Source organism: Melanotaenia boesemani, chromosome 3 (assembly GCF_017639745.1).
Source record: "Melanotaenia boesemani isolate fMelBoe1 chromosome 3, fMelBoe1.pri, whole genome shotgun sequence".
In the NCBI taxonomy this organism is placed as follows: Eukaryota; Metazoa; Chordata; class Actinopteri; order Atheriniformes; family Melanotaeniidae; genus Melanotaenia; species Melanotaenia boesemani.
This window is the reverse complement of record NC_055684.1, coordinates 26,684,035-26,706,585: the sequence shown is the minus strand read 5'-3', so window position 1 is coordinate 26,706,585 and position 22,551 is coordinate 26,684,035. Positions and strand designations below refer to the sequence as shown.

At 37.6% G+C, this 22,551-nt stretch overlaps 1 protein-coding gene across 1 annotated transcript; it reads left to right on the top strand.

The window, feature by feature from the left end:
• Nucleotides 1-786: 786 nt before the first annotated feature.
• Nucleotides 787-13,307, top strand: LOC121636625 (macrophage-stimulating protein receptor-like). The gene is made up of 21 exons (XM_041980283.1): nt 787-900; nt 1,476-2,762; nt 4,486-4,662; nt 4,813-4,932; nt 5,083-5,253; nt 5,380-5,546; nt 6,719-6,848; nt 6,953-7,089; nt 7,236-7,415; nt 7,532-7,631; nt 7,832-8,068; nt 8,213-8,359; nt 8,544-8,706; nt 8,837-8,923; nt 9,421-9,627; nt 9,709-9,789; nt 9,965-10,146; nt 10,290-10,399; nt 11,166-11,331; nt 11,410-11,546; nt 11,747-13,307. Exons 2-21 carry the CDS (start codon nt 1,557-1,559, stop codon nt 11,964-11,966), a joined length of 4,125 nt encoding a protein of 1,374 aa, XP_041836217.1. The 5' UTR covers nt 787-900; nt 1,476-1,556; the 3' UTR covers nt 11,967-13,307.
• Nucleotides 13,308-22,551: the final 9,244 nt, after the last annotated feature.

The window sequence follows — 22,551 nt, the reverse complement described above, 5'->3', positions numbered from 1 at the left end:
AAAAATTAACCCTAAATCCCTGGCTTAATGGATATTACATGTAACCGTGAAGAAGCTGTAGGATGTAAGGAAGTGATTACAAATTTTAATTGGTCAAACAATCACTCAAGCAAAACAAAACATGGAACCTTTTATGTTAAGACCAGTCCAATCTTTAGAAATATGATGATTACGATAATAATAATAATAATAATAATAATAATAATAATGAGAAGAAGAAGAAGAAGAAGAAGAAGAAGAAGAAGAAGAAGAAGAAGAAGAAGAAAGATCATGATGGCAAAAAAAAAAAAAGATCCAAACCAGTAAAAAAAAAAAAAAAAAAAAAAAAAAGGCAGCAAGATAGCTAATATGTACAAAGTGAAAAAAACATCACTAGAAACAAAAAACCTAAAACAATGTGTACAAATGTTTTACAAGCATTCATTTTTGATACAAAAAGTGAGGGAAACAGAAAAATAGGAAAAACACACAGCAGTTTTTTTGGTTAAATATCTAAACTGTGCTAGCTAGCTAGCTTACTAAAATAGTATAGCATTTTAAAATGAATATCATGATAGCAATTAAAATAAGATCCAACCCTAACTAACTAACTAACTAACTAACTAACTAACTAACTAACTAACTAACTAACTAACTAACTAACTAACTAATTCTTCTACTTTTTCTTCTTCTTATTATTATTTAGGCTTTTGCAGTTACTTTTGTTTGAAGGAGACAGTACAACCCTGACTTCCGCCTCAGACTGCTGTAACTTTATTGCTCAGCCAGTTTGGTGTAAAACGGTGACGGTGTCAGGTGAATGCGGCCAGTGAGCGTCACAGCACGTTTGTTAGTAAAAGAAATCAACTTTTGAGTGTATTGGACAGATTTCTGTAACATCCCCTCCTGTTTAAAAGCGAGGTAAGCTCTATTTTATGATTGAGAAAAATAGTTATAATTAGAAGCCCATTAGCGTCATACCTGTTTAATGTTTAGATACAGCTTTAAGAATTATGGCCGATACACGAGATTCAGTAATGAGGTTGTAATGATCATTTTCAGTTTACTTATTATTTTGTAAATGTCTTTATCTTCTTATAGCTGTAAGGAGAATTGTGTATAAATAATAACCGCTCTAATTTGACATGTCGAATATACTTTATATAATTAAATATACACAGTTTAGTTCGCACTCTGTTTTGTGCGCCACTGTAAAGCAGATTTTTTCCGCAGATAAATCAAAAGTTGTTCACACAACTTGTTCACACAACTTTTGATTGTAAGTTTAGTTCATGTCATGGTGCCTCATAAATAATAAAAACAATAAAAACTAATTTAAAAATAGCTGTTATTTCCCCCTCTTTTTTACTTACTGTGTTTCTCTGTTTAAGTAGGCAGATCCGTTTAAGAAGCAGTGAATCTCTGTTAAATATGAGCCAGTGTTACAGTCTGTTATCTCAACAATTTCAACATTCCTTCTCTGTTTTCTCTCACAGACCCTCAGCTTCTCCAGAATGTTCTCTTTTTGGAAAGTATCTTGTAGGTAGCACTTAATCACATTGGGCTGTGACGTGGAGATGGTCGCTCTGACTGCCTTGCTGACAGTATACATATGGATACAAACACAGTTAGCCTCAGGACAGCATACATGTCCCTCTACGCCTCGCATACCATTGGATTTCAATGTAGAATATGTCCTCCCCTACTTCCAAACAGACAAAAGGATACAGAACATTGCACTGAACTGGGATTCAAATCCAGTTGAGGTGTATGTTGGATACCAGAATGCAATAGTGGCAGTTAATGATTCTATGAAAAAAGTATGGGAGCTGAAAACTGGACCTTTGGGCAGTCCTGACTGTCAAACCTGTCAGGCATGTGACATAGAAAATGATCCTGAGGATCCAGTGGACACAGACAATGAGGTTCTGGTTTTGGATCCATCTGGATATGAATTGCCATACTTGTACATTTGTGGAAGTACACAGCATGGGATGTGTTACTTTATTGACACTAGCTATGGACAGCCAGAGCCTAAATGTTTATACAGAAAAGAGAGAAACTCTCCAATCCAGTGTCCCGACTGTCTGGCCAGCCCCCTTGGCACCAAAGTCACCATCGTTGAACAGGGAAGGACGTCCTTGTTCTTTGTGGCCGCTTCTATCAATGAGAAAGTGGCTCAGAGCTATCCAAGAAGGTCATTATCGGTGATGAGGCCACTTGCGACTGAAGATGGCTTTCATATGGTCATGGACGGCCTGACAGTGCTTCCCAATCTACGTGGCTCCTATAGCATCGACTACATATACAGTTTTTCCACCAAGGATTATGTGTATTTTCTGTCCCTGCAGAGGGAAAACCCCTTTAGGAACAATTCAGCCTTTCAGACCCGTCTGGGACGACTGCCCATCTTAACAACAGAAGTGTGGAAGTACAGAGAAGTGGTGCTGGAGTGCCGGTACACACCAAAGCGGAGAAGAAAACGGAGAGAAGCTTTAAGGAATATTGTGTACAACGGGCTGCAGGCAGCACATTTTGGGAGAGTAGGGAAGGACCTGGCCAAAGAGCTGTGGGTGGACGAGAAAGAAGACATTCTGTATGGGGTGTTCGCAGAGGTCAATGTAAATGGTAAACCTCTAAAAAACTCAGCTTTTTGTGCCTTCAGTTTGAGTCACATCAACCAGGCGATTAAGAAGGGTGTGGAGGACTGCTGCAAGTTAGCTTCCGAGCAGTTGTCCAGAGGCCTCTGCCACTACCAGCCATGTGAGAGCTGCCTGCATGAGGTGAGTAACTGTTTTTTAGCCATAGTGTCATCAGAACAGTACACAGGTCACCCTGCACCCAGACAGGAAGTAACTTGTCCAGACATACATGAAATCAAATTATGTCGAGCTATGGAGCATGCAGCTTAATATTGTATTTAGTAATAAAGGATCACATATCCTGAAGGAAACTACAGTAATTTCATATAGAAGATCTTGAACTCTTACATATTGAACATGTCTTTTTTGAGAATGGTGAATAGTGTTTGTGAAAGTGGAAAAGCAGGTCCAGGTGAGAGACAAGAGTGGGATGGATGAGTCACTAGTGTAATCTGTGCGTTGCCACATCGTTTGTCTTTATCAGATGTAAGTTTCACTCTTTCTCAGTGAAGTGGAAGCCTCAATACAAAGCCACCAGAGGAAAGATATGGTTTGGGTTAAAACGTGTCAGATAAAGAACAATGTTATTCATAGACCAAAATGTTTTGGCTTGTGGCCTACATCTGGGTCAAACCTCAGAAGTCAAAATGCCTTGGTCTAACAATAGTCATTTTAGATAAAAGAAGTGCTGCTTTAGCTCCGATTTTATCTCTGTTGTAACCTTCTCTATTTATTTTAGTTGTAAATGGAAACACCAGTAAAACCCTTTGAATTGGTCCACAGTTCTTTACAAAAAAAGGTGTGGTCTTTCCCTTTTATGGAGTTCCCTCTGTGTCATTTGATGTCTAAGACATACTACATGAATGAGTACCAATAAGAAAAATTGTATATCCTGTTGATAAAAGGTGGAATTTCAAGGGGAGGGTCAGTGTTGGACTGTACCAGTCTTACACAGTTTATTTGAGTAGCAGGAAATTGGATTTCTTATTGGGACATGAGTTCTTTTATTGTGGTTGAGGTTTTAGTTTGGCAGCAGCCGGTAAGAAACTGGTGTAAACATCTGTCCACATTAAATATTAAGTATAAAGCAACACATATGAAAGAACAAGGAACAAGACTAATGCAGCACAAGTATATAAATATGTTGACCTAAATCTGTATGGTGAATTTAGTTACACATGTCTTTACTTTGGTACAGTGTTGAAGGATATGTTGCAACAAAAAACAAACAAAAAAGTGTTTATATTGCTGTTGGAGTCTGTCATTTATTTTAATAGTATGTGCTTGACAAGCAAGCATGAAAAAAAAAAAGTTTTACACATTCGGTATAAGATTACACCAGCTGTTTGTAAAATCTGGAGCAGGTAACTGTGAAAAGGCAGAGAGGGGCATGCAGGGGCAGGTTAGTTAACTGCTTTGCTGTGGAATGTTTACAATCAGTTTAACATATCCTGTCTTTTTTGATTGATCACCCTTCTTTTAGGCACTCGGTGACTTATCCTCTTCCAACCAGACGCATGCTCTGTCATCTGTCGTATTTGTGTCTTAGTGTACAGAATGTACAGTTTTATTTCCAGGCTAAATTTCCTGGGAAACAGTCACTAAGTAAACAAAGCTGAGGTGACTGCTGTTTATGGCCCTCCTCTCACAGCTTACAACATGGCTGCAAGCAAAGATAGACCTCTTCCTCTTTAAATGACTGATTTAGGCCTGTTTATTCTCCTTCTCTCTCTCCTTTATAAAGTGTTGCATTTCAATACTAGTTCTGGATGAGGCAAATACATGCTAACTTTGAATTTGAAATCATAAGTGTATGAATTATTATTTATGATGTTTTATTAATGTGCTTCTCCTGTTTGTACAGAGCTCTGAGGACATTGACATATGCCAGCAAAAGCCCACCCTGGTGTCAAAACCACACTACAAAGTGGACCTCTTTAACGGCCAGATGAGAGGTGTCTTGTTCACCTCTGTCTTGGTCACCACTAATGGAAATCATACACTTGGCCATTTTGGTACTTCAGATGGACGGATGCTGCAGGTAATAAGGGTGTAACTGGGTTCGTGAGAATGCTGCAAGTGCCATGTTCTACGTAAACATATAGAAGTTTATCGGCTTTTAGAAGCTACATGCTATGACTTCCAGATTTGGGAATTCTTGTGAATTTTCTTCTCTGCTGCATTGGTTTAGGTGATTCTCACAGTGCAAACACCTATTTTTTTTGCCAACTATTCATTGGGAGAAGTTGGAGTGTCCAGAACATCAGTTGTGTATTCAGAGGATTTACTTCTCTTTGTGGCTGGAAATAAGGTACGCTTTTCAGAATCTGTTTAAGAATAAGAATAAGAAAACCTTTATTAGTCTGTCAGTGGAGACAGTGCTTTACCTTTAAAATTGACCTGTTATCACTGGATGTTTTTCTCCATTTTCACATCTCATTTTTCTCTCCCTCTATTCAAGATGTTCAGGGTACCCTCTACAGGACCAGGGTGTGCGCATTTCTTGACATGCCCTGCATGTTTGACGGCTCCACACTTTATGAACTGTGGCTGGTGTTCAGGGCACTGCTCCAGGAAGCATGAGTGTACTTCACAGTGGAACAAAGACTCTTGTGCACCCATTATAACCGAGGTAGTCATTCAACAAGTTATTCAATGGATGAATTTTAACCAGACTAACTCGTAAAATTGCACAGACTCTCCTCATTGCACTGAGATGCAGATTGCTGTTGCCTCACATTTACACTTTTATCTGTAGTTTTTCCCTAAAACGGTACCCGCTGGTGGGGAGACAGAGGTGACGCTGTGCGGATCAGAGTTTCAATCTCCTCTCCAACCGGCCATCATCAATGGCAAAACTCACATCATCACAGTAGGCTCTGGGACCTTGTGTACAGTTCTGCCTAAGAAGAGCGATAGTAGTAGGTGAGCAGCTTTGCACAAGCAAACAAGTAAATTAATGATATGTGGTACTGACTTATGTAAACCATTAAGATCTAAAGCATCCTTTACAGAGACATCCTAAAACCTGAGCAATGTTTAACAATGACTTTTCTCAAACTGGAGGAGTGTGTCTACAACACGATTAATGGGTTAGCAAAGTATGTCAAACCCAAACCAAAGAGGTTTTTCACTGCCCAGAATGTCTCTTTTTTAACCCTAGATATGTTATGATAGCAGCTAATGCTTTTTTAAAAAAAAAACTCCATGTTAACCGCAATGAAAAAGAGTTCTCAGAACCATTGTTGAAACACTTCAGCTACTTTTGTCAGAAGTCCTCAAGCTGCCTCTGCAAACTGAGTGAAGTCCAGCTGCGTTTAATCTGAGCCATTTGACAAAATCAAGAGGGCCAACAAGGTCCCATTTGTCCATTTAAAGTCTGATGGCTAATAGTGTTTAATATGATGTAAACCAACCTATGAAATTGAGAGAGCTATCTAAAGGCTGGTCAAATTACATGCTGAGGGTGAAAAAATAGCCTGCAGCACTTAGAAGCTCATAAGCCATTAAGCCTTTTATTATTCTACAATGGAAAATGCTTAAAACCACTACCAGACATGTTTTTAGATCTGGTTACCTATCCAACCTGACTTATCAGGGCAAAGAGCCTTACTCAGATGTAACCAATAAGCCTCTGGTTGCCATGAATGAGATCCAGAGTTTCTTTGGGTGGAAAAAACAATAATCTGTGCAACACTCCACCAATTAGGCATTTTTGGTAGAGTGACCAGTCAGAAGCAATTCCTCTCTTACAGACACACTGCTGGGAATTTGGTGGTTGCTGCATGACTTTGTGGGAGTGATTGGGAGACCAGTTAGGATCGAGGGCCAGATGGATAAAGAAAAATACAGAGCATGTTTGAGTGAAAACTTTTTAGAGTGCTTATAATTTCTAGCTAGTGAGTAGATTATATTTGAAATGGAAAGTTCTTTTAAGTGGAGAAGAAAGTAAAAGTTTTTAAGCCAAGCACGAAGCATACTGTAACACTATGATCAACAAACTTTACGTCTGTACTAGATATGCTGCTGTTCATTTATATCTGATAAGATCCAGGCTTCTTGGAATATCTGTAGACACAATATTACTTGTCTTCTAGGCTGGTGTGCAAAATTCACGAAAAGATAGTAAACCAGAACCTCAGTATAACTTTGAAAGTACACGAAGGAAAAGTGGAGGGCCGATATTCAATTGAAGGCTCAGCTCAGATGTCTGGCTTCTCTTTTGTGGTGAGAATTTTATATCTTATACAGTTAAAAAAGAAATGCCAATTCACTCATTCTGCATTTTTTCATGGGAATAAGACTGCAAAATTATTTTATTTTACCTCCAGGAACCCTGCATAACGGAGATAAAACCTGACTTTGGCCCCATGTTTGGAGGAACAACAGTTACAATAACAGGCAATTATTTTAATTCTGGGATAAAAAGAGAAGTTTTTTTTGCAGACAAAAAGTGTGTGATCCAAAGGTGAGCAGTTCAAATGACTATATTTCATTAATAATGCTAACACATGACAAGAAAATATTTATTTCAATGACTTTAGAGCTTCATTTTAACTGAGCTATAAGGTATTTAAAATTTAGTTACCATTTGTTTTTGGTTTTCTTTTACAGTGTTTCTGAAGGAACAGGAATTTTCTCTTCAATCGTCTGCCAGACAGCCGCTGCAGAAAGTTTTGGAGAAGTATCTGTGAACGTTCTTATTGATGGCCTTCAAGTGTCCTCTCCTAAGAAGTTCTTCTACAAGGAAAATCCTGTAATAACCTCAGTGTACCCCCTCTGCAGTTTCCAAAGGTGAGACTCTGACTTGGTTCTTGTAGTAAACTCGTGCAAAGTTAATATATCATCAAAAATAGTGTTTGCTTACCGATAATATTAATTGTATTGTTAACATGATCACTCTCTCACAGAGGGTCCATGCTCGTGATAGAGGGTCACAATCTTGACTCAGCCCATAAAACAGTGGTTCAGTTCACACTCAAAGATTCCCGCATGCCACCTCTTCAACAAGTAAGCCGACTCTTTAAATATATTCTTACCAGTTGTTTTTCCTATACAACTTATAATTTAGACACACAGATTTTATCTATGTCATTAAACTTTGTCTTGTAAGTAGATAAGCAAAAAAGAAATCAATATAAATTATGTGTGATTTCAAACAAAACATTTTGTGCTTCATCTGTTTTTTTTATCTGTTTTTTCCACTTGAGATTTGCGATGGCACACGAAATAGTACACATATGCAGTGTTGGGCCCCTGCATTTCCAAAGGAAATGCCTGAGGAAAAGTTTGGGGAGTATGTTGGAGAGATTACTTTTCACATGGATGGAAAAAGTGGCCTCCTGAAAAAGCGTTTTAACTACCACCGAGATGGCGATGTCATCCCTTTTGAACATGATGACAAAGTTTTACTTTTAAAACCAGGAGATACTGAGGTTTCACTGCATGTATGTATCACAATTTGAATTGTCATGTCTACAACAGTGATACTTTGCATAAAGATACATGTAATATCATAAATCCATGTTTCACAAAAAGCAAATGATCAACTTATAACAAATATTTAATATGTTTTTCTATATATGTAACAGCATAACAATCTGAATCCAGTGAGCTCATGTATGAACATCACTATGAGCATCGGGAATGAGTTTTGCCATGCTAAGGTTTTGGCAAATGAACTGACCTGCCGGATTTCTAAAAGCCTGGTTATCCCTAGCAAGGGATTACCTGTCAGGGTAAGAAAGTCACCTGAACCAAAGCAAATATCCAAACTAATAGCAAACTGAATGAAATGGATGAAATGAAAAATACTTTAATAATCCCAGATGGAAATTCCAGTGTAACTGTATGTAATATAAACATAAATGTAACGAAACTGGAATGTACTAACAAGAGTAATCATCTGCTTCATTGCTGCAGGTGTCTGTGAATGGAGAAGTTTATGATGTGGGCACAGTAGTCGTAGACAACAGCAACAATTCCTCTGTGATTGCGGGTATTGTTCTGGGAGTCATTGCTGCGCTGGTTGTAGGTGCTGGCCTCGCATTAATTGTGATGATTCATTTGAGAAAGAAAAAGACAAGTGAGAAAAATTCTCTTTTTTTATATTTTAACTGTCTCTCTACTGTATATTCTTTATATCTTTTGGAGATGCTTTACCTTTAAAATGGTGAATTGCTCATTGATTTAATTAATTTTGTTTATCCTTTAAGCCAACGTAGAGATGCGTTTATCAACAACGTTTTCCCGTAGCCGCATAGGCAGCAATCTTCAGCCTCCGGCAGGTGACTACAGACAAGGTGAGACATTCAAATTCATAAAATCTAGAAAAATGGAAAATAATTTATTGCTGAATTGTATGATGTGGTAAGGATAACTACATACAATTCTGTTTACAAAAAGTTGTGAGGTTGTGTAAAGCATACATGGAAGCAGAATCTAAAGTTTCATTTAAATTAATATAGTGACAATATTTCATTTGCTGAAACCAACAAATTTCAATATTTTTTCAAATGTGTTTGTTTTTACTGATGCTAGCAACATATTAAAAAAAATTACTGGATATGGGCAGCAAACAATACTACAAAAAGTAATGCTTAAAACACACACACACATACACACACACTTGGATGGACTGTTTGGAATAATAAATTCAGCTCCCTAACTTGAACAAAAAGCATCCGAGAACAGCAGACTGAAAAGTAAAGATGGGGAAGGGGGCTAACGCTTTTTTACTAACCTTTATACGTGAACCTGAGTTCATTTTTTTCTAAGTTGTGCATTTTCTCATTCGTAGATCTGTCTAGTCAAACATCTGGTTCAGGAGGAATGGCCTTCCAAGGTTTATTGTACTCTGCCAGCTATGATCATCTAGCTGTTCCTCTAATGTCACATGACAGTATCTCGATGGTTAGCTTGAGTTCTGATCTGCTTGAAGAGGTCAAAGATGTACTAATTCCTGAAGAGATGCTCAGATATGAGGAAAGCCAGATTATTGGAAAAGGTAAGTCTCCAGCTGTTTGTTTATTTCCTTATATATTCTTTTAAATGCATTTCAAGTCTGTCACTCTTTCTTCTTGCACAGGCCACTTTGGGAAAGTTTATCATGGATACCTCATGGATAGTAATAAGCAAGAGACCCACTGTGCTGTTAAATCATTGAACAGTAAGTGAATTTGATTTATAAAGGAAAGTTTTGTAGTTATTTGACAGAGACATGCACAGTAATCCATTTACCTCAAAGGGAAGCATATTTGGTGCCAGGCTTTAGCATAGCTGCTAATTTCCACCTGAATATGTGAACTTCAAAAGACTTATACAAGGATATCTTTTATTAACAGGAATCACAGATTTAAGTGAAGTGGACCAGTTCCTCAGAGAAGGCATCATCATGAAAGGCTTCCACCACCCCAACATACTTTCTTTACTAGGCATCATGCTACCCAAAGAAGGGCTCCCTCTGGTGGTTCTGCCGTATATGCAGCATGGAGACATGCGTCATTTCATCCGCTCTGAGCACAGGGTAAAATCAAGCACTGAAACTTTCTAAATGCGTGGGTCATACAGTAAATATATGCTCAGTAAGCTTGGCTACAGCTTCTGGTTTTTCCAAAACATTTTGTCGTATTTATTCATACATGTTTAAAATGTATTTGTCTATCACAGAACCCAACTGTGAAAGACCTGATTGGATTTGGGCTTCAGGTTGCCAAGGGTATGGAGTACTTAGCCCAGAAGAAGTTTGTTCACAGAGACCTGGCTGCACGCAACTGCATGTGAGTGTGAATCGTGTACTGTTTACTTTACATGTTTATTTGTTTTTACACTGTTTCTGGTTTCTGTCTGTTAATGACAAAAATCGAATAGGAATAAAACCACTGACATCACACTGTATTAAATGAAGGGTAATAACAGGCTCATTGTTTATTGTTAGGATGCCCCTTGTGCTGTCTGTCTTTTACAAAGCAGGATTCTATATTCCAGTCTTAAGCACAGTGTATTTAAGAAGACACTGTAAGTTTTACCTGGAAAGTTACATCTCAGTTCATTTCTAAAATATTAAAAATACTTAACATATCTGCCTTCTGTGAATAAATAACACATATTTTCAAAATGTCCCAAATTATATCAGATTATAAATCAATATAGTGACTAATAAAACCCATAGTATGATTGCATATTTGCATGTTTTTAGACATTTTAGAATTGGTGTATTTTAATAACTGGACCAATAACTCGGGGTTGGATTCTACCAAAATTCAACACAAGACCAGCTTAATAATTATAAGATCTGTAAGTATCTCAGCAGATAGTAGGAACTAGGCCTGATGGGAGCATCACTTCTTCTGCCTCTTTTCTTACTCTGATGCTCCCATCACTCTGGAACAGGATAAATCTGGATTTATTAGACCACATGACCTTTTTCTAGTGTTCCAGTTCTCAGGATCTCAGGTTTTAAAAATAAACCTGATTTAGACATGCAATATGTGAGCAACAGCTGGTTGAAGGTTAGACGAGTCCTTAGATATTTCCTCTTTACAGGTTGGATGAAACCTTCACGGTAAAGGTGGCTGATTTCGGCATGGCTAGAGACGTCTATGACAAAGAGTACTACAGCGTTCAAAATCGCAAAAGGGCAAAGCTTCCAGTGAAGTGGATGGCCATTGAAAGCCTGCAAACACAGAAGTTCACAACCAAGTCTGATGTGGTGAGTATGCTTGATGCATCATGTTTATGTCTGTTATTTACATCTGTATCTATAATACAATGATTATTTGTTTTTTAGTGGTCATATGGCATCTTATTGTGGGAGCTGTTAACCAGAGGTGCAAACCCATATCCAGATGTGGACCCCTATGACATCACTTACTTTTTGTTAAAGGGACGTCGACTTCCCCAGCCACAGTACTGCCCAGATACTCTGTAAGCATCATACCATGACTCATTGCATCACAAATTATCACAAGGGAGTGGCACACCCACTGTAAAAATTCTGCAAGTTTCTAACTTTCATCCATTTATGCCATAAAGTCAATACAGTTACAGCTAATGGGTGTATTGTCTCCGTTCCTTATCAGTTTACAGTGACTTGTACACTTTCTCATTAATCTTTCACTCCACAGCTATTCAGTCATGCTGGCATGTTGGAACCCGGAGCCTGAGTGCAGACCCAACTTCCACAACTTGGTTGCTGAAGTAGACCACATTCTGTCATGTCTGGAAGGAGAGCACTATATTAATCTGAAGGTTACCTACGTCAACTTAGACCAGCCAAGGCCTTATCCCTGTATGACTGTACCTGCAGATGAAGCTGAGTCCTCAGACTTGGACTCTGACAGTTAGTTGTTAGCTGAGGCTGCAACTGAGCAAGACTCTCCGACAGGGTCACAGAATCCAGATTAAACCTGGAAAGTATACAGAACACATGCAGCTTTCCCCGTCAGTTAAAGTGTTGATTATAGTTACAAGCCTGAGAAAATGGGACACTTGACTGCTGATTTAAACGTGGTGTAGATTATATAAGCCCTTACTGGAGGCAAAATTATGCTGGAAGTTTCTCATCCTTGTTCCTTGCAAAATGGAAATGTCAAGTAGATGTTTTGCTAAAGCACAAGTATGAATATGACAAATGAATGTAACAGACTTGCTCTCAGATTTGTAAAATAATATGTGGCGGTGGCCACACGTCTGTGGACTAACTGATAAACTGACTGTCTCCGGCCATTAATTGGAACTCTGTGGTCAAAAATGAGTTTTTTTTTGTCTCTCCTTTTTAGGAGAGACTGCATCTAAATCATTTAAGATGCAGCTGTTAAAATATGGGCTTCAGAATTTTTACTTAATACAAGGATGCAGTATAACAAAATCTGCACCTTTTGTATTATGCAGTTCTCTGAACAGTTTAGAAATATGTAGAACCAGTGATTAGCACTAGAGGGCACCCATGGTCTCATTCTAAGGGCGCTAGACTCACTACTGCAGTGATGCTCTGCGGTACAGCCGGTCTCCAGCAGACACATCCAAATAAAGGTATTGCACAAACAGTACAACTATATTTATCATAACCTCAAACACATTGCCCCCCCCTTGAGCAAATGCAACAAAATTTGGTCTTTTAATTGAATCAACACAACATACAGTATAGCAGTGGTTCCCACCCATTTCCCTTCAGGACCCCCTTCATGTATCTACCAAAAAGCTGTGGACCCCCTCTATGCTTGATTTTATGCTTTCACTAGCTCGCTTCTCTCCATAAATGATGCATTCTGGCTGAGACCTGTCAAACCTGGCAGGGACCCCTGGTTGGGCACATATTTTGCAAAGATTGTTTTTAAATAAAATTTTAAAAAGTCTCCACACTACAGCTGACAATCGAAAGAAATTTATAATGTAAGCACTGATTTTTTTTTAATTTTTTTATACAACTTTCATACTGTTGCAGGATAATTTAACCAAAACAAGTTTTTTTTTTTAAATAAAAAGCAGTAACTGATTTGTGTTGACATACTTGATTAATGTCATTGTGTGTTTTTTTTTAATACAAACTTGATTTTATTTCTTTTCAGTAGGTTGCACTGAGTGTTTATAAATAAATATGTGATCAATTTGAATGTATTCTTCAATGTGTACGAAAAGAGTGTTTCTGTCTTAGTCTTATTCTGAATAAATATTTATATGAAACTTGCTGCTTTCCAGAGAATTACATAATTTAATCTAAATAAATCTTTTTTCCCCCCTCAAAACTGTCTCTGAAAGGCAAAAAGACAAGAAGGGGAAGTACAAAAGTTTTCTGAGAGTGGATCATCAAAGCTAAAGATGGAAATGATGCTGAATGCAGTGACACAGGTCTGATGCAGTAGAGCTCTTGTTCTCTTGTCAGGTACATGAGAGGAAAAACACACTGTTAGAGGTCTGAATTATGTCAACTCAACCAGAGTAAAACCTACGTGCCTCTGCCCAATCTGTGTATCTACTCGATGAATAATTTATAGTTCCGGGGGGGAAAAAAGTTTTAATCCCTTGCGTTTAGGTTTTGAAATTGTGTTTGAAAATAATGACAAGCCCTGGTTGTGTGTAGGTAGAGGTTCAGGTTTTGAAAATGGGGTGAGCTTCCCACCGAAAAATTTTCTATCCTGCAGACGATAAGACAAATGCCTACAATATGTTTTTATTCACACTAGATGCCTTTTGTTTCAATATTGCTGACTGCTTAATGGGTCTTTTTAAAAACTAAAACAGAGTTAGAAGAAAAAAAAATGGCTAAAACTGTATATTCATTTTCATAATCATTCATAATAATTCCTAGTTCATCATTTAGGTTTGCAGCAAAAAAATGTGTGGCACTGCAGATGAGTGTGCGGTGGGGATACGATATAATTGTTCCTCAGTTTGGCCTTTATATTCTTATGGCATTGTATCTAAAGGTGCCACTAATCTGGAAAATTCAGCAATTTGAATGCACTTAAACTGTTTGTATGTGTCTGTATGAATGCTCAGTTAGCAGTGCATCCATCTTCCATACAGGAGACCAGAGTTCAATTACCCCAGGGAACAAACTTTAAGACATTAAAACATTTCCTTTACAGGGAACAAACATTAAGACCTTCCAGTTGTTTCTCTTAGGGCAGACCCTACCTACTACCTACCTACCCAGCATAAGATGCTTTTGTCTGCTAAATGAGTGATAGAGCAAGTGTAGTAAGATGTCTCAATGGTTAAGGTAAAAGTGCAAGGCAGGACATTTGGCCAACAAAATAGCCTACATAAAAAGTAATGATTAACCATGAAAAACAATCGTCTCATTAACTTGTCATGCCTTGAAATCAAGTGTCAGAATAAATTTTGCACAGATTTCTCCATTTTACTTTTTGTTGAGACAGTTTGCAGAGGGATCTTTTATAGCCTTTTCCTACTAGTGCCTACTTTGCTCAACTTAGTCTTCAGTATTTTCCATTAGGTAGTAAAAACTGGTACCAGGTACACATTTAGTGCCTTCTCAACCGGGGTTCCAAGTGAACCGAATTGAGGTGAAAATGTGATGTTGTCTGCAAACTGTAGGTCACTGATTGGCCAGGGATCGATAAAACTGGATGAGTCATGAAAGCAACTTATTCACATACTCTCCAATACATTCCCAGTTTTTTGAGGTGTGGGTGTGTTTCAGAACTTTGCATTGGCATTATAGCTTGCATACTTTACTCATTAACCTTTGGTTTAGACACTTTGAACTGTATCTATTTAGTTGACAGTAATCATCCGTATCTTTAAATTGGCCTGAATGTAGCATGATCCAATTCAGTCCAAATTATTTCTAAAGTACATTTGAAACAATCAGCATTGTACCAAAGTGCTGCTCAATCATAAAAATATAGGAGTAAATGATTAACGATAAAATAAACAATTAAAAATATTATGCATGATAAAAAAATAAATCATAAGAATGTATGAACATAAATATGCATATACACACACAAACATAAGAACACAGAATAGTACAAATAGTAACATTAGAAAAAGCCTTTGAGAACAAGTGTGTTTTTAAAAGAGATTTAAAAAACAGACAGCGAAGAAGCTTGTCTCACATTTAAGTCAAGAGTTTAGGCGCTGCCACTGCCTTAGCCAGATCCTCTCTGAGCTTGAGGTTCATCACTGCGACTCCAAGGTGAGCAGTTAGCAGACCTTAGTGGCCTAGGAAGGACATAAGGCTGCAGCAACTCTGACAGGAGGGGTGGAACAAGGCCATTTAGCTATTTGTAAGCTAAACAAAGAATGTAAAAATCAATTCTGCAGTGCACAGGGAGCCAGTAATGGGAAGACAAAACTGGAGAAATGTGCTCATGTCTGTGTACTTCAGTTAACAGACGAGCAACAGCATTCTGGGCTGTAGGCGAGAAATGGAAGTTTGGCTAACTCCAACAAAGAGAGCATTACAGCAATCCAGGTGGCATGTGACAAAGGCATGAATTGTTCTTTCCAAGTCCTTCCATGCTGGGTTTTAACTCGGATATCTGCTTTAACTGAAAGAAAGCCTCCCTAATTTACAATCACAATCCAAATGAACCTCTAAATGATGACCATGTTTTTAATGTAAGACCCCAGGGAACCAAAGTCAGGGAAGACTTGGTCCAAACAAAAAACATCAGTTTTCTTCTTGTTAAAAAAAAAAAAACAACAAAAAAAAAAAAACAATCATGACTTGGTGGAGTTTTTGTTATTATGCTGAAAGGAGACCAAATATGACAGTTGTCTGCATAAAAGAAATCCCATGTTTCTTCATGATAGAGCCTGGGAGGAGCAAATGTAGTGAAAGAAGGAGTGGATCCAAAATTGAACCCTGCAGCCCCCCAGAGGAAAGAGGATCTGTAGAGGACACTGAATTTTCACCACAGACACAAAAGCTTCTATGAGTAAGATAGGAACAAAACCAATCTTTTAAGTCCACCCAGCGTCCAGGCAATCGGTGACAATACTATGACTGAGTATTGAAGGTAGCAGTAATATCTATAAGCCCCAAGATAACAGTAAAACCAGAATCAGTGGCTGAAAAATGCCATTAAAATCTTTAAAAATGCTGTTTTAGTGCTATGTGGGACTCTAGTATGCCATACCCATCTAAAAATGCATTTAACTGGATAAAAAACTTAATAAACCTGAGGGCATCACATGGTCAGTTTCCTCAGACAGCAATGACAAACATGATCTTTTTTTTCTATTTTGAGTCAATTAATAGTTTTTAAGAGGAACATTGAAAAAATGTTGTACTAATCATTCAAAGAAACGCATAGGGGCACTAAACCGAGTTTTATTTGGTCCTTTTCATTCAGATACATAAGGCTCATGCTTTATATGTGCACAAACATCGTGCTGAAACAGATAGCAAGCTCCTGAAATGTTTGGTCTTCGATTCTTTTTGTTGCTTTCAGCTGTATATTTTCATAAATAATTTACACTTTTATTTCACACTGCCCTGCTTTTGGTGCAGAGTTTGGCTCAAACCTGTGAAATATCATACAGCAGCTGTGGTGTGATCCATGAAAAAGCCAAAGTAACTGAGGCTGTAGCTATTTCCCATGAGGACTTATGCAGATTTGGTCTCCAAAGATTAAAGCTGTGAAGATAACAAATGTGTTATTAGGACAGTTAAATAGCGCTTGCCCAATTAACATTATTTCTTGTAAATGATATGGGGCTGCCTCTGAATCACCAAATGTATATTGGCTAGATTTGAATGATGGGGTCAGTTAGGGAGCTTTTTGGTCTTTATGGAAGTGCGGGCATAAGATAAGCCACAATGTACTGCTCTTTATTTTAATATCCTAAAGCAAGAGAAAAATATATGAAGTTGATTCACTGTGGTTGAATCCTTGCAGTTTAGAAAGGTGTTTCAAAGGCATTCACAATCTGAAGCTTTTCATTAGTGTTCAAGGACTCTGTGTTTTCATGATGCTGTTTCAAATAAGTTTGCAGAGGAAGACGAGGGGAAAAAGAATAGAGTGAGAGCAAAGGTATTTTGTTACTTATTAACAAACTGACATAGTACTTGGCTGCCTGTTTTTTCTTCTGTATTCATGAGAAAAAGTGCACACATGAAATATAGTTCAAAGGACAAATACATCATCCTCAAAAGTATTTCTTTGACTTTGAAATATTTTATGTAGCACCATCTAATCCAGTATTTCACATGAAGTTCTTACATTATGATATCCATTTTCCACTGAATCTCCCTGCAAAATATCTAGTGGATTTGTAGCTTCACTCTTCTGTTCTCTGAGATGAAATTGCTATCCTTGAGCTTGTGTACCATCAGTAGCTGCCTGAATAGCGAGGCAATCTTCCTCCTTCTTTTGCTCTTCGCTATTGTCGCACTGCATTCAGAGGGAGGATGAGAACTTGGGAGGTCACAGATGGAGAGAAGTGTTATGTTTGTTCCTGTCTCTGCTCTCTGAGTGAATGTCTCCACAGATGGGAATATATTGAAAGGCAAACACAAATTTGCACAGCAATGAAAGAGGTTTAGAAACACAAGGTCAGGCTCATATGTAATCGTACCTTTTTTTTTCTTTATGGCAGTTTTTCAGCATCCTTCATCCCTGTGCTTGTGTGTGTGACAGAATTTATACCATATATGTATATATGTTATTAAAATGACCACATAAATGTATTAAACTAGTTTCGGGGATCATCTGCTGACTATATGCCCACCTTCACTGCATGTCAAAAGTACTTTTTTCTGTAATTGAGTTACTTGAGCATCAATAATGAAATTGATTTAATAAACTATAATTATTAATTCCTCATACTTTGAGGCAGTAACATTAGACCCCTTATATGATCGCAACATTCACACAGAAACCAGGATATTCAGTATCCTCTCAACATCCCTCATTTCTAAATTATAGAACCTGTGAGGAGAATTTGTGATTTTTCAGAGCTCAGTCCTTGATTGTGTTTGCAGCGTTCTTGCTCTTTTTCTGGATGTATCGTTGTTGTTACTGCATTCTCAATTTTTTTCCTTTACAATGACTTGATTGTCCTTATACATGTGTATGAATGATTCTTCTGCCCTTGCGGATCCGTAACATGATTGAGCAAACGTAGTAGTACCACTGGAAACCGTGGGGACAATGTTGAGCAGTATAGCTGACGTATGTGTGGCCTGCGAAAGGAACAAAGAAGAACAAGAACCTGCAATGTATTCAATGGCCACCACTGTCATTATGCTGCCTCTTTTTATGTCTCTTTCTGAGAATATACATTATCATGATCTCCTTCCTTGTCACCATGTTTACTATTGAGTAAAACTGACATCTAAAGTACAAGGTCAGCTCCCAAAATAAGTCTAGGGGCTCATGACCATCTTAATCCACCCCTGGTGATGTGGTGTGTAAACGGAAACTCAGCTGAATCATCACGTGACATTCCGGAAGAAAAAGTTGTAAAGTGTGGTTTCTCATCCTCAGGACTGGGCAGCGACAGCTTCAGAAATATACATAAAAAAGCCACTTTGCTCGTTTTAAGGTTGGAAAGTTACATAGTGCATTTTTAAATTTATGGTTACTATACTTAATGCAGTGGTATTTATTTATTTACCAATAGCTCCAATGAAGTCCGATTTATTAATATGACCTTCCCATAAACAATTAGACACAGTTAAAGTTCAGAGGACAGTCGCAGGTTGTATTAAGTCATTTTAGTATTGTAGCTCCTCAGCTTTGCAGTTTTCTGCCCTTTAGTAAATTAGTACCTATGAGTAAATAAGCTCCTACAAACTTGTATCTACTTTGCTGTGTTTGCATGAGGATCCCTTTACTTGCAAGCTATACTGACTATCTAGGTCAGGAATAGACAAGTTCAAGCCACAGTCCTGCAGGTTTTAGATGTTTCCCAACGACAGATTCGAGTGTGGAGTGTAAATAATTGTACCTGCGTCATTCATTTAGTTCAACATTATGTCTTGGACTTCCAAACATAATACTGGGAGTCTAACACCAAATGGACACCCAACATTATGGGGTTCTCCCCCAAAAATCAAGACAAGAAAATAACTGAGATATTTAATCATGCAACATATTGTATAGTGTAATTTAATGTTTTCAGTTATGGTTTTAGATATAACTTTCTGAAATACCCAGCAGTTAACTTGCTTTATTGCTTTTATTTGTATAAAATACACAAATGAAAGGAACAAAAAACATTTGATAGTACACTGAAAACAATATGATCAGCAAAACAGTAAGAAATGTGAGATAGATAGAACCAGACAAGGAAACTATAACTTCCACTGAGAAACTTCTCCTTTGTTAATTTTCGACATACTGAGAATTTGACAATGATTTGGCTCCTTTAGTCTGTTGAAGTCACACGTAACAGTTGCTGCGACTGTAACTGTTACTTTCACACGAGGCCCAAGAACTGGATGGAGTTCAGCAGAAATGCTATCAGCTCTATTGTTTAGGTGGGCTTGACAACAATGCTACTTATATTCTAAAATACAAACACAGGACACATTCATCTATGCAGTTTCTAACAATATCTAGTTTTGGGTAAAATTTACAAGCGACTTGCTCTGTCATTAGTTGGCCTTATACGTTGCTTGAGAAAGTATTCGACAACGGCCAAAACTTTTACAAAAGCATAAAACATTTTAAATAAATAAGGGTTTGTTTAGGAAAACATTGATTTATGTTAAATACGGTCGATCTACGCTCCTACCCTCACCTATGGTCATGAGCTGTGGGCAGTGACCGAAATTAGTCTTCTCCGCGTGGTGGCCGGACTCTCTTTTAGACACAGGTTGAGAAGCTCAGTGATCCAGGAGAGGCTTAGAGTAGAGTCGCTGCTCCTCAACATTGAGTGGAGCCAGAAGAGGTGGCTCAGGCATCTGGTCAGGATGCCTCCTGAACGCCTCCCTGGTGCAGTGTTCTGGACACATCCCACTGGGAGGAGTCCCCAGGAAAGACCCAGGACACACTGCTGGCCTGGGAAGGCCATGGTGAATGTGGCCGAGGAGAGGGAAGTCTGGGCTTCTCTGCTTAGGCAGCTGCCCCCGTGACCAAACCCTGGATAAGAAGTAACAAATTGATGGATGGATGGATGGATGGATGGATGGATGGATGGATGGATGGATGGATGGATGGATGGATGGATGGATGGATGATTTATAAACAGTCACTAATAGGAACAAAAAAGTTCATCATCTATATTATTACCAAATGGTGTTAACAAATCAAAAAAGTTTTAGTATATGATTATTATAGACAGTAAAGGGCACGAAAGCAGTAACCAGCTGTGACTGAGGGGCTAGAGAAGTGGTATGGGACTGAAAGTTCACTAGTTCATATCCTAATCTCTGGGGCATGGTACAGTATGTGTACATACGTGTGTGTGTGTGTGTGTGTGTGGGAGCAACTGCATATACTTTATTGCTTACTATTTTTAGGAAGTGGTTGTGACATATAGATACATGCTGAGGTCCACTTCATGTGTATGCTGAAAAGCAGGCTTGAGTAAATGAAAAATTCCTACTCTAAAACTTGCACACTTCTGCAAACCTATCAGTAAACACATGAGACAAGCCTAATGCTACATACAATTAAAAGTAAAACAGCATTCTGAGGTAGTAAGTCATAGTAATAGCTACATTCCATAGAATAAAGTCTGTCTATCCAAAAGTTTTATTTTTGTTTTTATTTTATAACCTAAAAATAGAAATAAAAATGTGGTTCTTCAAAAATAACAACAAATATCCTATAATAGCTATTTATCAAAAATGATAAGTTGTCTATTGTCAAAAGGAGTTGTAACGTGCTGCTCTTAACGAGTTTTATTTAGCTGGGCTGAGGGAAAATGGCTCTTTGGACTGTAAATGTTGCAGACCCCTGCTCCAAACTCTAGACCTTCAAGGTGTCTTTTTATCTTGTAAAAGCTCTTCATCTTTTAGCTAATTTAAGTTACATTTCTTGACTGGCATCTACAATTTCCAGTTATATATTCACTCTCAAATGTTTCACAAGATCATCTTGAAACCTAACTTGCATTTTAAGTATGTTAAACTTTATTTCCATCATGAAGAACATTCTCTTATTTATTTCTTCTCTTTTTAACAAGATAAAAAAAAATTATGTTAGAAATCTCCTTTTTGTAAACACATAGGGAAAACACAAATACCACATCAGCTCTAAACTGAAAGGTCGGCTGCTCTCAAGACTGTGCAGACACATTTTCTTATGCTGCAAACCTATGGTGTCTCTGACAAAAAAGAAAGTTGTCATTTCTATGATCCAAGTTAATGAGAAAAGCAAAAACTAACAATTCAAGCTTACATTTGTCTGTTAAAACAGGTTTGCAGACAGAAAATGTGGATAAAAGAGATTTTTCTTCCTCTTATGCTGATATGTATTTGTCTTCCAAAAGCCCTGTTGTGGCTTATGAGCTTGTTGCTATGACAACCACCATTTGAAACCAGTTGTGTGTAGGAAGGCAGAGAAATGTGGTTGAAAAATTAGCAAAGTATTTTATGCATGTTTTATATTCTATTCATAATTTTAAAATATGTTGTGTTGAGGGAATCATTAAAATGAGATTGGAAGACATGAAAATATCATTCATTCACCTTTTGGGTAACATGGGATCATTTTCATTCTCATATATGTTTATTATACTGTTTGTGCCTCAAAATTAATTATTCATTGTGATTACTCTGAATGCAAATATTTTTGCCTGCTAATCCCTAGTAAGAATCAGTTCCACCCCAGTGTCTGCAAGGAACATCTTTTAAGATGCTGGAGTGTCATTTTATGTCATTATCACTTTTTAAATAAATTGCATGTGATTCAAAATATCCTTATTAATTTGGGGTAAAAGATAATTTGTTTTCTAAAGTTGTTGACATGGGTACCAGCAAAGTCTGGAAAAAGTAAGTAAAAGCAGTCATGTTAATACTCTGGCATAAGTTTCCTTTAAAGAAATTATCACCAAAGGTAATAAATGAATAGAAACCATGTAGTTATCATAAAATCATTGCATTTAAAACTGCCCTTCCATTTTTAATTCAAATGTTAACTCATCATTTTTCCATGAATCTTATCTGCTCAACCTCTTGTAGATAACTATGCATCCAACACACTCTCAGAAGTGTAATATTTCTAAATCAGCTGCAGCCTGCAGCAATTATGAAGAAGAGTCCCACTGTTTATGAAAGTGGATAAGCGCTGGTGCAGACCCAAAGGCAGCCCTCATAAACTGTGAATTAGCAAGAAAGAATACAGAGAAAAACTGCCGTTCCACACCAGCAGAGAGACTACAGTGATTACAAGGATATGAAACCTTCACCGTCGGTTAATGTATTTATTGTTTCTTTATCCCAAGAGTATGGCCTAATAATTAAATTTTGGCCTGTCAAGCACAAGTTTGTTACTACTGGGTTTTA